The sequence below is a fragment of the Brassica napus genome, unplaced genomic scaffold, assembly GCF_020379485.1.
Source record: "Brassica napus cultivar Da-Ae unplaced genomic scaffold, Da-Ae ScsIHWf_1509;HRSCAF=2106, whole genome shotgun sequence".
NCBI classification, from domain to species: Eukaryota; Viridiplantae; Streptophyta; class Magnoliopsida; order Brassicales; family Brassicaceae; genus Brassica; species Brassica napus.
This window is the reverse complement of record NW_026014924.1, coordinates 2924-17826: the sequence shown is the minus strand read 5'-3', so window position 1 is coordinate 17826 and position 14903 is coordinate 2924. Positions and strand designations below refer to the sequence as shown.

General features: G+C 29.0%; 2 protein-coding genes and 1 pseudogene across 2 annotated transcripts; 2 read left to right on the top strand and 1 right to left on the bottom strand.

Annotated features, from left to right (window-relative positions):
- Positions 1–4841: 4841 nt before the first annotated feature.
- Positions 4842–6464, top strand: LOC125597652 (signal peptidase complex catalytic subunit SEC11C-like). Its single transcript, XM_048772262.1, has 8 exons — positions 4842–5108; positions 5217–5329; positions 5403–5474; positions 5553–5588; positions 5658–5703; positions 5824–5911; positions 6000–6057; positions 6157–6464. Exons 1-8 carry the CDS (start codon positions 5030–5032, stop codon positions 6205–6207), a joined length of 543 nt encoding a protein of 180 aa, XP_048628219.1. The 5' UTR covers positions 4842–5029; the 3' UTR covers positions 6208–6464.
- On the top strand, positions 6228–7538 carry LOC106448089 (annotated as a pseudogene).
- Positions 7539–10516: 2978 nt separating this feature from the next.
- On the bottom strand, positions 10517–13067 carry LOC106448090. The gene is made up of 3 exons (XM_013890017.3): positions 12958–13067; positions 10952–11092; positions 10517–10850 (listed from the first exon to the last, which is right to left on the bottom strand). Exons 1-3 carry the CDS (start codon positions 13012–13014, stop codon positions 10674–10676), a joined length of 375 nt encoding a protein of 124 aa, XP_013745471.1. The 5' UTR covers positions 13015–13067; the 3' UTR covers positions 10517–10673.
- Positions 13068–14903: the final 1836 nt, after the last annotated feature.

Below are 14903 nucleotides of genomic sequence, written 5' to 3'. Positions count from 1 at the left end.
CTCGAACATCTTTTGTCCAGCGCCTCCTCACCGTGTAGGATGCATCCAGAGGCGTAGCCAGGTTAGTAACTATGGGGTCCCATGCACCCATAATATTATTAATATTCAGAATTTTATTAACAAAATCATCGGTTAAGATGGTAAAAAATCATTGTGTGCACCCATAATATCTTAAGTTCGAGTCTCAGTTTTTGTCATTTTCAATTTTATATCAATAATGCACCAACTGGAAAAAACTCTAGATTCGCCCCTGGATGCATCATCATTGCTCCTTTCAGTCCCCCAAATCCTCATGGTCCCAATCTACCTCACCGACAAAGACTACCTAACTCACCAGTTCAAAATCCTCGATAGCCAAATTTTTATGCTAAGTCTGGTTTTCACCATTCTTGAAATTCAAATAAATGCAAGAAGAATTCAAATTAAGAATGGAGATGATTTCATTTCAGCATCATCAATCACTTGATGTTGGTATCCCCTAAACATTATTTGTGAAATGATTTGCACATGTATCATCACCACATTCAATTTTTAACAAAAAATGATGATATGACTTTTGAAAATTATGACATGTACAATTTTCCTTATAAAAATTTATGTTTTTCGTAATTTTTTTAATATGATAACCATTAATTCATATATCCGTTAATGTAATTTTTTCTATAAATTTTTATTTTACCAAAACTATTTACAAATAATATTAATTAATAACTCATATATCACCATTATATTAAAATATACATATATATAAATTAATAAAAATAAACTAAATATAATTACAAATATATTTTTACATCAATTTATATACCATATCTTGTATATATGTATATATACTCAAAATTAGTTGTAAGTGTGTATTAACAAATACAAAACTAAATAAACACTAATCAAATAATTGTTTTGATATTCAAATGATTAGAATTTTATTTAAATTTATCGGTTCATTATATTAATTAAAAAAAATTTCAATAGCTTAACATTATTTAACGAAATAATAATCTAAAGTTTTAAATATATATATATATATATATATATATATATATATATATATATATATATATATATATATTTGAATATAGACATATTTAAAACTACATGTTAAGAGACATATTTAAACAAATACCATTAAATACAATATAATATAAATTAAAATTTTATTTTTATGAAATGTAATCTATTTTCTTATAAAATGTAATATTAACTCTATTGTAATTTAGTTAAAATTAAAGTAAAATACTTAACCAAATCAAAAGAAAAAACTACAAAAGAATACATTTATGGTTTTATTTTTTACATACCGACGAAGTTAAATTATAGAAAATAATTTCCAAATCTAATCTAATTTATTAGAAAATAAAATAATATTATATTAAAAAATTTATTTATGTGCATGGCTCATGAATACTATATTATTAAAATTTATATAGTTAAATATCGACAGATTTAAAGTAGGTGATAAGAGAACTATTTGAATAGATAATCATTACATAGAGTATAATATAATCTAAATTAAAAAAATATTTTTATAAAATGTAATTTTAACCCTACTAAAATTTAAATAATATTAAATTAAAATTTTTAAACCAAATCAAAAAGAATAAAACTACAAAATACAGTTATGGTTTTATTTTTTCCAAACCGGTAATTTAAAATAGTAAAAAATTAATTTTCAAAGGTAAACTAAAATTTATTTTCAAGTAAAAAAATATTATATTTAAAATTATTATTTATGTGCATGGCGGATGAAAACTCCTAATTAATTCAACAACAAAGAAACACAAAATATGTCTTCACGAATAGAAAGATGGTGTTTTACTAATGGATCTTGGAAGGATCATTAATTATATACTCTGGAAATGATTGGTATAGTACATTAGAGGATTTTGATGGATTAATATGGGCCAAGAATACAAGGAACAACTTTTCCCTTCTACACGTAGAATTGGAAGCTTTCATATGTACGATGGATCATATAATCTGCGACAACTCTATGTAACGTTTACGACAGATTATTCTCGGTTGGTGAAGATGGTCTCGGAACCTGATGAAGGACATGATTTTGTATTCTACCTCGAAAAAATACGACGAATCAAGGACAATAAGATTACACATTTTCCCAGCGCTCAGAACACAACGACGGATTGTCTTGGACATGGTGCTTGCACTCAATTGTTCCAATTTATCTTTATAAACGCAGAGTCCTCTTATTAGTTAATCCCCTATATAATAATCCTAGAGCATTACAACATGTTTTCGTAGGTACGTGTCATTACTAGGATGACTCTTAGAATCTTAGAATAATAAGTTGGTCCATATATATATATATATATATATATATATATATTTTTATTAAATTAACTATAAAATTGATTAGTAGTGTACAAACGAATATTCTTATTTCTTTCCTTAAATAAAAGCTATGGAATTACCTAACATAATTAACATATATACAATAATTAATAATTATGAATAATATATATTTGATAACAATTTTTGTATACTCTATCTTTTTGTTTAATTTTATATTATTAAAAGAAATTAAAAATCACATTTAGATTTGTTCTTATATGTTATATTTTGATTTTTTTTAGAACGACTATAAATTACTAAGAATGGTAAATGTCACACTTTGAAAATTTGGATCAACGGTTTAACTTTTTTTGTTCAATCAAGATACAAATGATCGTAAATCGTATGAATATGAAGTCTCACTAATAGGTATTAATATTATATATATATATATATATATATATCGCTTAAATTAAATTATATACTATATAAAAATATAAAAATATGCTAATTTCAAAATTCACATTGAAAAACTATTGAGATCTTAATATTTATTTTTGAAATTTGTATTCAAAAATCTAACGTTGGAAGTTTTGTGATTAACAGTTTAAATTTTTGTTACAGTAAATATACAAATGTTAATAAATTATATGAGTACAAAGTGTCAATAATAAATATTTATATTAAAATGTACTATATTTATTTATGTCAATGTCATTAAAGTTTAATTATATACCGTATAAAGTAAATAAAATAATTGTTTTGGTTTATTTACCAAAAACATGATTGTAAATAAACAAAAAGAATTGGTTTTGATTTATGTGCTTATTCTAATGTGTATACTTTTATTTATACAAATTATTTTTTAAATAGGTGGTTTCTAATAGGGTAATTCTCTCAAATAGCCATTTTTAAGTTTTTGTCACAAAAATAGACCTCAAAAACTAAAGTGCCCAAAATAACATTTTTTATTTTTTATTTTGAAAATTTTAAATGTTTTTTATTTTAAAAAAATTGAAATCCTATCCCCAAAACTCCACTCCTCAACTCTAAACCCTAAACTCTAAACCCTAAATCATAAACCTTAAATCCTAAATTCCACTCTTTAACTCTAAACCTTAATGTCTAGATTAATTAAACCTAGGGGTATAAGTGTATATTTATTTCTTTTGATAAAACATTAAAGTTTATTTTGGTCATTTTTATTTTAAGATCTATATTTGTGACAAAAACATTTTTAGGCCTATCCTAGAGAATTTCTCTTTCTGTTATTTGATCTTGACAATCTCAGAAATATACTTCTTCAAATCGAAGTAATTTTTTAATATTGGAAGTACTATATATATATATACATATATATATATATATATATATATATATCATTTCATTCAGATTAAATAATTTAGTTTTGATTTTTATTCCTAAAAAGATTTTAATGAAATATCATGACAAGATTCCAATCACTTTATTTTGAGTTTGTTTGAAGAATATGAGATTTGATCATTCGTCTAATATTTGTTTCTCTCTAATATCCTATCTAGCTAGTATAATTGTAAGAATGAGAGATTTGAATTATTTATTATAAGTTTTTTATTTATCATTTAATAAATCAAACAGTTCTTAGTTTATACATAGTTTATATATACTATAACGGTAAAGTATTATATATATTTTTATCGGTATACTCTTAAGTAATTAAACCTCAAAATCGTAGGTTAGTAAAATAAGTATTTTGTTTTATTGTTATAGAATTATATGATTTTAGACCGAACTGGTGAATACATAGATATTTATATTTCGAATCCGCACTTATATTATATAACAACTTGATATATTAGATTTGAACACTAACCTGTAAATAGAGTTTCTTGATGATTTTCTTCAAAATATTGATTCTTAGATATGTATCTGGAGTGGAGCTAATTTTTACAGATGTCCATCTTTTTAAATTGACACTTATGTAATTTACCGAATTCACAGAAGAAGTTAAGAAAAAAAACAAAACTCATATCAGTGAAACAAAAACGAGAATGAAAGCACAATTTTATAGAGATAGAAAATAAAATCACTTATAGAGAGTTAATACTAAATAAATCGAGAGCAGAAAACCTAATCCTCTTCATCATTTTACGATCAATGTTGGTTATATGGTTTTGATGATTTGTGTCAGACGCAAAATTTAATTTTTTTTTGTGCATACGAAATTTTAAAAATAATTAAAATGAGTTGTAATACGTTAAATCTTCAACAATAATGATACATTTAAGATACTAACATTTGTATTCGTCATTTTACAATCGATAAAAATTGTATTATTACAAAATATTTAAACTATTTAATGAAAAAATAGTAATACAAAAGATTTTTTACGAGTATGCGCGCCCATTATCATCTAGCATAACATTAATCGAGTTGATTCTTTAATCAAGAAGATCTTGAAAATAGTGAATAAGCATAGAGTCAACCATGTCATCAAAGTATATGCCACGTCATAATAATGCAGTCTACCATGTCATGAAAATGTAGCCAACCAAAGATTTAAACCACGTCACTGAACCGGATCTCATTTGTAAACCGGTTCTCCGATTCAGGCAAAAACGCTCTTGGAGAAATCGTGCCTTTTAAAGAGCTTGACCCCGAAGGACTCTTCTTCTCCTCTGCTTCGCTTGAAATAACGTTCGTCTCTGCGATCTGAACCCTTATCTCGTCGAGAATCAGAAGAAAACCGAAAATCAAAAAGATGGGTTGGATCGGAGAAACCATAGATTCAATCAAATCCATTCAGATCCGTCAGCTTCTCACTCAAGCCATCAGTCTTGGTTAGTTCTTCGACCAGTAATTTGATTAATTAGGATCTTGAGGTCACAATGTGATAAACCTTATAGCTAAAGTTTGCAACTTTATAATTTTGGTCTGTGTCTGCTTAGGGATGATTGTTACGTCTGCTTTGATCATATGGAAAGCTTTGATGTGTGTCACTGGCAGCGAATCTCCTGTGGTTGTTGTTCTCTCTGGAAGTATGGAGCCTGGCTTCAAGAGGGTAACTGTTGACTTAATTAGATGCATTACATTACAAAACTGTTTGATGCTCAAACTCTGAATCATACCTGTAGGGGGATATACTGTTCTTGCACATGAGTAAAGACCCTATTCGAGCTGGAGAAATTGTTGTTTTCAATGTTGATGTAAGCTTCCATCTTCTTGTTTTGTTTCATTATCTTTGATTCTTGTTGTGTTTTTAACCAGTTTGCTTCTCTCTTCAGGGTCGTGATATTCCCATTGTACATCGTGTCATTAAGGTAAGGCGTCTTCATTATCATCATCTCTCAGTTACTTATATTGTGAAGTAAGCTTGATTCACATTATAGGTTCACGAAAGGGAGAATACAGGAGATGTCGATGTTTTGACGAAAGGTATTCTTCTGCTGATTTAAAAAAAACTTCACCTTTTTGAGTGTTTGAGCTGTTTTTTTTTTCATAGTGTTAATTCTTCAGCACACAATCAGATTTTTATTAAGTTTTGACTGTTTCTAGGTGACAATAACTATGGAGATGATAGACTTCTGTATGCTGAAGGGCAGCAGTGGCTTCATCGACATCATATAATGGGTCGTGCTGTCGGGTAACGTCAATCACAGAACTCTTAGTGCACGTATGTGTTTAAACCGAAAGCTGTCTGGTAACTCAGAAATGGGTTTTGTCTGTTTCAGGTTCTTGCCTTATGTTGGATGGGTGACTATCATTATGACAGAAAAGCCTATCATCAAGGTACAAAGTCACTCTTTGATCAAACCCAAAATGAAAAAAAAATTAGTTTGTTTGTTTTGTGACTTAAGACATTTTTTGCATGTTCTCTTCTTGTTGCAGTATATTCTCATAGGGGCATTGGGTTTACTCGTTATAACGTCCAAAGATTGATTTGAGTTGTTTGGAAAGGCATGGACTCTGGTTTATCACCCTTCTGGTCTTGTTGTTTTAAGGGAAAGTAGAATTTAAAAGACGGGTCATTTTTGTGGTTTAGACCACTTTAAAAGAGCAGAATTAGAAGCTAATTTTTATTGTTATTGACCAACTCAAAATGCAATAGTGCGTGCATGAACAGTGTGTTATCTTTACAAATGTTAGTGTCTCAACTCAAGAATGAATGAAGTAAGGAAAGAATAAGCATTTCAGAATTCACAAAAGCAGTCCGGCAACAAAACCTATACCAATTGTAAAAATCGGTTTTATGAACCCACAAAAAGAAGACGTTGTTGACTTGTTGTCGAGTAAGTTATAAAAACTCACTGGCTTTTATAGACAAAATCAAAGATAAAAAAAAAGTCTTTGTTTGAATGGTTTTTCAAATTCATTGAGAAGGGAAAAACAAAGTTCAAAAGATTTGGACTTCGCTCATATATTTCACTGCGACGGTTTAATCTTATGCTTAACGGAGCTGCACACTAGACTTGTTGTTTGGAATCCATGTACCGGTCATAGCAGTAAGATTAAACCTAGAACTAGTTACTGCTATGAAGATAAATATGCTCTAGGATACACCACATCTGCTACAAAATCTTGAAGTATCGGGTATAATCGAAACAAGCAGAAAGTGAGGGTTGTTGAGTGTGAGATTTATGATCTTAGCTCTGATTCTTGGAGGGTTCTTGATTCCTTTCCTCTTGACTACTCCCTATATTTCGAGGGCATGTCTTTGAAAGGAGATACTTATTGGATTGCTGAAGATAAAGTAACCGAGTTGTTCTTGATCAAGTTCGATTCACGGCAGAGAGATTTGTGCGTCTCCCTCTTCCCTTGTAGAGTTTTTATATTGTAGATACAGCCCTTCTTTCAGTCGTTAAAGATGAAAATCTCTCGGTGTTACACATTAATGATAGGTCACGTGTGATGAGGTTATGGGTGACCAATAAGATTGATGAGGAGGATGCCAAAGACTTGTCGTGGAGGAGTGACTTGGTCTTGGAAATGGATTCTGCTAAATTTAACTTGAGTGTTGAAAACTTCTTGTTGGATGAGGAGAATAAAGTGGCAGTGTGTTGTACCAAGTTCACAAGTGATAGGACCATGGTTTACATTGTTGGAGAGGATATGTATAAGAAAGTTTATGAAGATACTAGGGACGCATCTCCTATCAATTGGCCAGTGATCCTTACTTATGTTCCAAGCTTGGTTTGCCTTCACTAAGAAGCGAAAGAAACCGCGGTTAGCCCTCAAATGAATTACTCTTTCTTGGTGATGTTCTTCTGGTTTGTTTCGGTTTAGGTGATACTTGATTATGATTTTTCATGCCTCTTCCTATACGTTGTTCTCTCCTTGCACGCACTTTCAAATGTTTGATCTTGGAGAAAATATCACCACGCAAGCATAATGCTATCATCCTTCTGGTCTTGTTGTTTCAATGGAAAATACAATTTAAAAGACAGATCATTTTGTGGTTTAGACCACTTTAAACAGTAGAATCCGAAGCTTTTTTTTTTTTTATTGTTATTGATCACCTCAAAATTGCATAGTGCATGAATAGTGTGTGTTAATGTTACAAATGTTAGTGTCAACTCAATAATAAAGTAAGAAAAGAATAAGCATTACAGCTCAAATTCCAGAAGCAGTCAAGCATAGCAAAACCTCTACCAATTGTAAAATGGTTTTTATGAACTTCAATTGTAAAACAAAGCAGTTGTCTGCAATGAAGATCGATCACAAAGTTCAGACGAGTAAATTCACTACTGTAACTACACATGAGACCAGAGTATAGCAACTGAACAAAACAAGAGTGAAACTGTTTCAACTCAAACTGCTAGGAAAATGGTAAAAAGGAGAATGCACACGAGGGAGATAGAAGAATAACGAGCAACGGCGAGGAGAAGAGAGAAAGTCAGCGGCGATTCCGCATGCTTCCGACTCCGTTTCCGTTTCCGTTTCGGAACCAGGAATCAGTACGTGAGACGTGCCTACGGTGTATTCAGAGCCGGTCCTTGAATTAATGAGGTTACACAAGCAAAAACAATTATGTGGCTGGGTTGCCTAGAACCCTGCACCTCTTCTAATAGTCAGAGACACCAGACCGCTGGACTAAAGCAACCTTTGATGATTTTTGTGGCTGATAATATACTTATAAAATTAAAGGCTGGAAGCCCATGCTTCATTGGCTTCGGGCCAGGGCCGGCTCTGGGTGTATTGAAAAAGATACTCGTCTCAGGCCTCCGATTAATATGACTTCTTCAGGGTCCCAAAATTAAAATAATTTATAGTCTATTGATTTACATTTATTTAAATAAAAAACATTTCTACGAAAATTGACTAATCCACTTTCTGAATTCATGTATTTTTCTATATGACATAATATAGGATATTGACGTAATAAACTTATTTTTTTCAGTGTTAGATTTTGTGTATTTGGTGAAAAAGATACATCATATTAGAAAGTTGTTTTTATTACAGTTGTAAATAATTTATTTTTAAAACTTGCCTCATACCCCTAAAACTCTTCGCACGGCATTGCGTGAGACACGCTTCCATGCAACGTAGTTGGAGATGCAATCGTTTGATGGGTTTATATTGCAAAATCAAAAGTTGGTAACGAGTAACGTCAAATAAAATTATAATGATAAGTCAATTCTCATTTATTACATTAGGTCTATTTAATTTTGATATCGGTTCGGTTTTTTTTTTAAGTGTTTTCGGTTTTTATCCAATTAAAATATAATTGTCATTCTAAATCCATATTTATTTTGGTTTGTTCGGTTAAAATGCTTGACGTTTTTGGTCTTTCTAGTGATAACCAAAAACTATTATTATTTGTGTGATTTCATGTTATATGAATTTTAGACATTCATGGTGTCGAACCAGTGGTTTCATATTATAAATTTTAAATGCATGAAAAGTCAAATTAAATATAAATAATAGTTGAAGAAGAATTAAAAAAAAATAAGACAAATTATTTCATTTCAATTTGGTCGATGTGGAAAGAAAGCATTAAAAATAAAATATTCCAACTTCTAAGAGAATTAGAATCATCACTTGTGGTGAATATTTAGTTATATAGGTGTTCACGTCAATGTGTACATATATGTGTATGTAAAAGTATATAAAGGTGATTGATAAATATATAAATATACTGTTAATTAACATTAAAAGACATTTTTGTTCAAAATAACATATGAAATATAAAATTCTTAAAATAAAATTAAGTAAAAAATAAAATAGGCCTAGATATTAGTGATTTTTGTTTGAAAATTATATTTCTATGTGGAACCTTTGTATAACCCGTGAAACTCTGCATCTGAATTTTATAATGAAAAAAAAACGTAAATTAGTACATAGTGTGAACACATATTTATATAGAGTTTGTCTGAGAATTTCTCTACACGTGACACGTCAGTGTATCCATTCTTAAATTGTTGTGAGGTTGTCATGCGGCAAACTCAGTGTAAACACATTAGTGTCAAATGTTTTTCTTTTAATATATAGGAGATGTGAAACTTTTGTATAATCCGTAGAATCACGCATCTGAGTTTTATAATGAAAAAAACGTAAAATAATACATAATGTAAACACATTTATATAGAGTTTGACTGAGAAGCTTTCTATACGTACACGTCATCATAGTCATTCTTAAATTGCTGTGAAGCTGTCACGTGTCACAAACACAGTGTGAATAATATTAATATCAAATGTTTCTCTGGTAATGCTCGTTTCTTTATTCTCAATACATAGTATTTTTTTTATATTTTTGTCCGACGTTCCATGTATTTCGATATCAGGAGCCTACGAAACCTCAGTGAAACACAATGCTTTTTCTATTAGAAGGTTGACCTGAAGCGACATGTTTCGTAAACATAAAAGTCACCAGAAAAAAAAGAGAGCAACTCCCAAATTGAAAATATAATACACAATGTATTGTTTATCTTTACAATTTCAATTCCATTATATAGGAACAAACTTAAATGTGAAACCAAATACAGGAACGAAAATTGTAGCTCGAATGTGAATCCAAACACAGGAACAATTGTTAATATTTCATTATTACCACAACAGCTTTCTTAAGTAAGAATACAACCCATTTTTTTAAAAAAAATGGCTAATTAAGTACTTGTGTATATTATGTCACTGGAAATAATAACTGGAGCATGGTCCAATAGTATGCAGATTACCAAGTAAACTAGGAGCACCGTGGTTCACTGTTGAGGCAATTTAGCATATAGGCTTTTGATTTTATTTATATAAATTAAAAAGAAATGGATGATATTATTATACAATTAATTCATAACAAAAATACCACAAAATCAGAAAGTTGAACAAACAATGCAATAAAAAAAAAGTTAAAACACAACATTAATTTATGTTTATATTGAGAAGTCAGGCCAACGTTCCTTGAATTATTCCGTTTATATATTCCTTGAGCTAGGGTTGCTCGGGCGGGTCGTTCCGGCTGGACTGCTAGGATTGCTCGGGTGGGTCCTGCCGGCCGGGCTGCTAGGGTTGTTGGTGGCCGGACTCATCCCAAGAGTGTTTTTCACAGCGTCGGCTGCTCCTTGTGCCATATTCTTCACTTGGCCACCTGTCTACACTCCCAAAGTAACAATAAATATGTCAATGGGGTATAAACCAATAAACTATGTCAATATCATTCATTAATCATAATGAAAAAAGAAGAAGAATAAACCTGTTGAATGACAGTAGAGGCCTGTGAGATTAGGGAAGGATTGTTCTGATCATGTTCTGCGTGTGACTGTGGGTGAGTGTGATGATCAACATTCTGATCCATTGCGTGTGATACTTTGTTCAAGTACTCTTCCTTCTTCAGCTGTAATTAAAATGTATTATTCCTCAAAAAGTCCGATGTAGAAAATTGATTGATGGTCAAAATTCAAAAAACTAAAATACATAAATAAATAAGGTGTACTTAAGTTCCGGTACAATACATATGCAAATGAAACCATAGTCTTCGGGTTTCAAATATACTAGAGATTGACCCGCACGCCCGTGCGAGTGTTAAATTTTTACTTTCTTATAAATCGATATTTTATTTTTATGATTAGTATTATATATTTTATATGTGTCATAATATAATTAATTGCATAAGTACTTTTAGATTTCTATACATCATAATCGAACCTGAATCAAATAGAGTAATATGATTACTTTTGGTTATTTGGTTATTTTTAGTTTAATTTGAATTCAACATACCTGAATTGAATCGGTTAATATTCTTACTTTTCATACAAATATCCGTACCGGCGTCAAATACATTAGTTTTTGGATATTTGTAGGTTTGTATATATCAAGACTGAATTCATCTGGACCCGATTCGAAACACACATGAAAATTTATAATACCGAAATGAAGTCTAGTTTCAAAACTCAAAAAGCATGATAACCCACAGAAATAACTCGTAGCTGAATAGTTATCCGAATGTCCATGTCTAACCGATACATAAGTAAATAAAAAAAATTGTTAACCATTTTGAATTCTTATCACAAATAGAGTGGTTTCATTCAAATATGTCGAATTATTATAGTTAATATGTAAATAATCCTGGCAAAATATTATAGTAAATATAATTAATGAGATAGTTAAAAGTGAGAAAAATGAATGTAAAGATAAAATAAAAAAAAAATTGAAAACAAATAAGTTTTGTTTTTCATGTCACTATTATATATCATATATATGTCATCATATAATTAATCATATTTTATATGTACCATAATATAAGTAATCATATAATTAATATTATTTTATACATACCATCATATAAATAATCACATATATTATATTTATAAACTTAATATGAATATAAAAACCATATTTAAGTTGGTGTTTTTAATTAAGTTATGTATTGTATTTTTCTTATATATAGTGAAAATATTTTTTAAATGGTTATTGGAAAATATTTAGTAAATTTTTTTAAAATATATATATATATATATATTTGAATCAATTATTTATATAAATTAATTTTAAATTATTATTTTGATTTGAATTTTGTATAGAAATAATTAAAATTGAGAAAAATGAATGCAAAAGATAAATAAAAATTGAAAACAAATAAATTTTGTTTTGTACTTCTGTAATAAATGAGATTAACTTATTTAGTAAATATAATAGATGAAGGGTTAGAATTGATTAACAATATAATAAAAATCTTTTAAAAAATCAATTAAGATAAGCAAGTATTTTTTCTACTGTTATCCATGCTTCCAAACAATTCTCATTTATACTACTATCCATGTTTCCAAACAATTCTCATTTATACTACTATCCAAGTTTCCAAACAACTCTCAAATGTACTTCAGTTTTAATAATATAGATTTGGTCAACTTTTAGAAGAAAATTTCGAAAGTTTATTATATATGCATAATACGATATCAAAACGCCACTGTATCGTGATATTTTTTTAATTATTCTTCATTTAAAATAAAAAAATAAAACTTCCATTATTTATCTTAACTTGTGAAACAAGCCACGCCAAACCAAGCGAAGCCAAAAGACCCCAGCGGGGAAAGTTTACACAAGCTCCAAACCTAACCACCTAAGTTAGGAAACTGCCAGACCAAAAACAAACGGCAGGACCAAAAAATACACATCTCCTAACAACACAAACCAAGAAGAGAGAAAAGTAATGTTGATACAATATTCTTCGACATTGTCCTTTTGTGTTTTTGTATGTACCTGAACTTGACCGGTGGCTTCTCCGGCATTGTGGCTTAACTCTTGGCTTGACGACATCTTCTTTGTGGATCTGTTAACGTCTTTAGTTAAAATTGTAAATTGTATAATACGTGAACAGATTGATATGCATCATAATGGTATTTATACAATTCAAAAGCCTTTTTTAGTAAAATCCTGGATCTAAGCATTCCCTGACACGTAGAAAAGAATTTGACGATGATACGGCTAAATTTTGTGGAGATGATTACTTTTCGGACGTATTACCCATTTAATTATCCTAACATTGCTTGGTCAAGCAGTGGAGGAGGATGTCTTACTTTTCTTTCTTTTTAAATGTAACTAGATCATGACCTCCGCTTTGCAAGCGCGGATTATTTTATGATGGAAATTTTCACTAATAACTAATAAATATTTTGTTAATTTGTAAGAATTTTGTTTATTTGAATTTTCTTTGCATTTTAAATCAATGCTTTTAAATTTGACCCGAATCCGCGGTCAAATCGGTTAATCCGGTGATTCGATAATTTTAATTTAGGTTTTAAAAATATTTGTATTTATAAAAATCACTATATCCGAGACTAACCAATTGAACCGATGGATGTCCGATATGTTAACATATCCAATTTGATTTAAATTGCTATAGTTTCATAATTTGTCAACTTTTAATCCAATTTTAAAGTTATTGTTTTACAATTTTATTAAATTATGACATTTTTCTAAAAATTTTGATAGAGAAAATAATAGATTAATTTTAACAACTATAAATGTCTTGATCATATTACTCCATTTTATATAACTTAATTAATTTTATTATAATTATTTTGTGTAATTTTTCTTGTTAATCATTTATATTATAATCGCTTTAAATTTTTTGTTAACAATTAGTATTAAGCATTTTTCTTTAGATAACATATATTTTGAACATTTTTTCATAATTATTTTTGTTATTATAGTTATTGTACACTGTATAATGTTTACATATTTATTTTTTTATGTAATGGCTATTATTGAATTGTTATCTTACTTAAATAAATGATAGAACCATTATGTAGTAAATATAAATAAAATAATATGTTAATTTAATTGATTTATCATCGATTGAAATGTTTTTGTAGTATTTAAACCTGTAAAAGTAAGTTTTATTTATTTTCTTTTTTATAAAGTTTTTGAATATTTTTAATTATTTAATTTATTTAAATATTTGTTATTAAAAAGATAAGTTCTAATATTTTATATTGTTTGGACATAAGATTAATTATAGTGTTTTTGGAAAATGGATAGTAGTATAAAAATGACTATATTGTTTGGAAATATTGATAGTAGTATAAAGAAAAGATTATTAGTGATTTAATGTATAGGTTTAACTATAAAATAGGAAGATGTATTTAATTTTAAAAACTTATAAAATAAATGTTAGGTCCAACATAATATTTCTGTTTTAATAATATAGATCCATATGAAAAAGATGTAAGGTGGGACGTTTAAATGCATATAAATAATTGGTAAATAATTATACTTTTTTCTAAACAGTTGTAATGTAGTAGATTTTTTTCAACTAACGATTTCTTTCATGAAAGCATACAAAATGGGTTACAGGGATAAGATAAATAAGCTGGCATGTCCTAAATTCCCAAAACACAAACCCCCAGTACGGGAAAGCCAAAACTCAAATACAAAGAAACAAGAAACAAAGAGCAGATCTTTTCTAAACTAGGCAAATCAAAAGACCCAACACTCTAAACGATTTCAACACAAATCTGATAAAGAAACTAGAGAATAAGATTTAGAAGAACTAAATCCTCGCCTAATCTACTATCGAAGAGGAAGTAAGAGCATCTCCAACCCATCCCTATATTTGCCTCTAAATGATATAATAGAGGTAAAATCAGTTCCAATCAGTGTTTGAAATCCGATCCGGACCCGCGGTTGAACCGGTAAACCCGGTG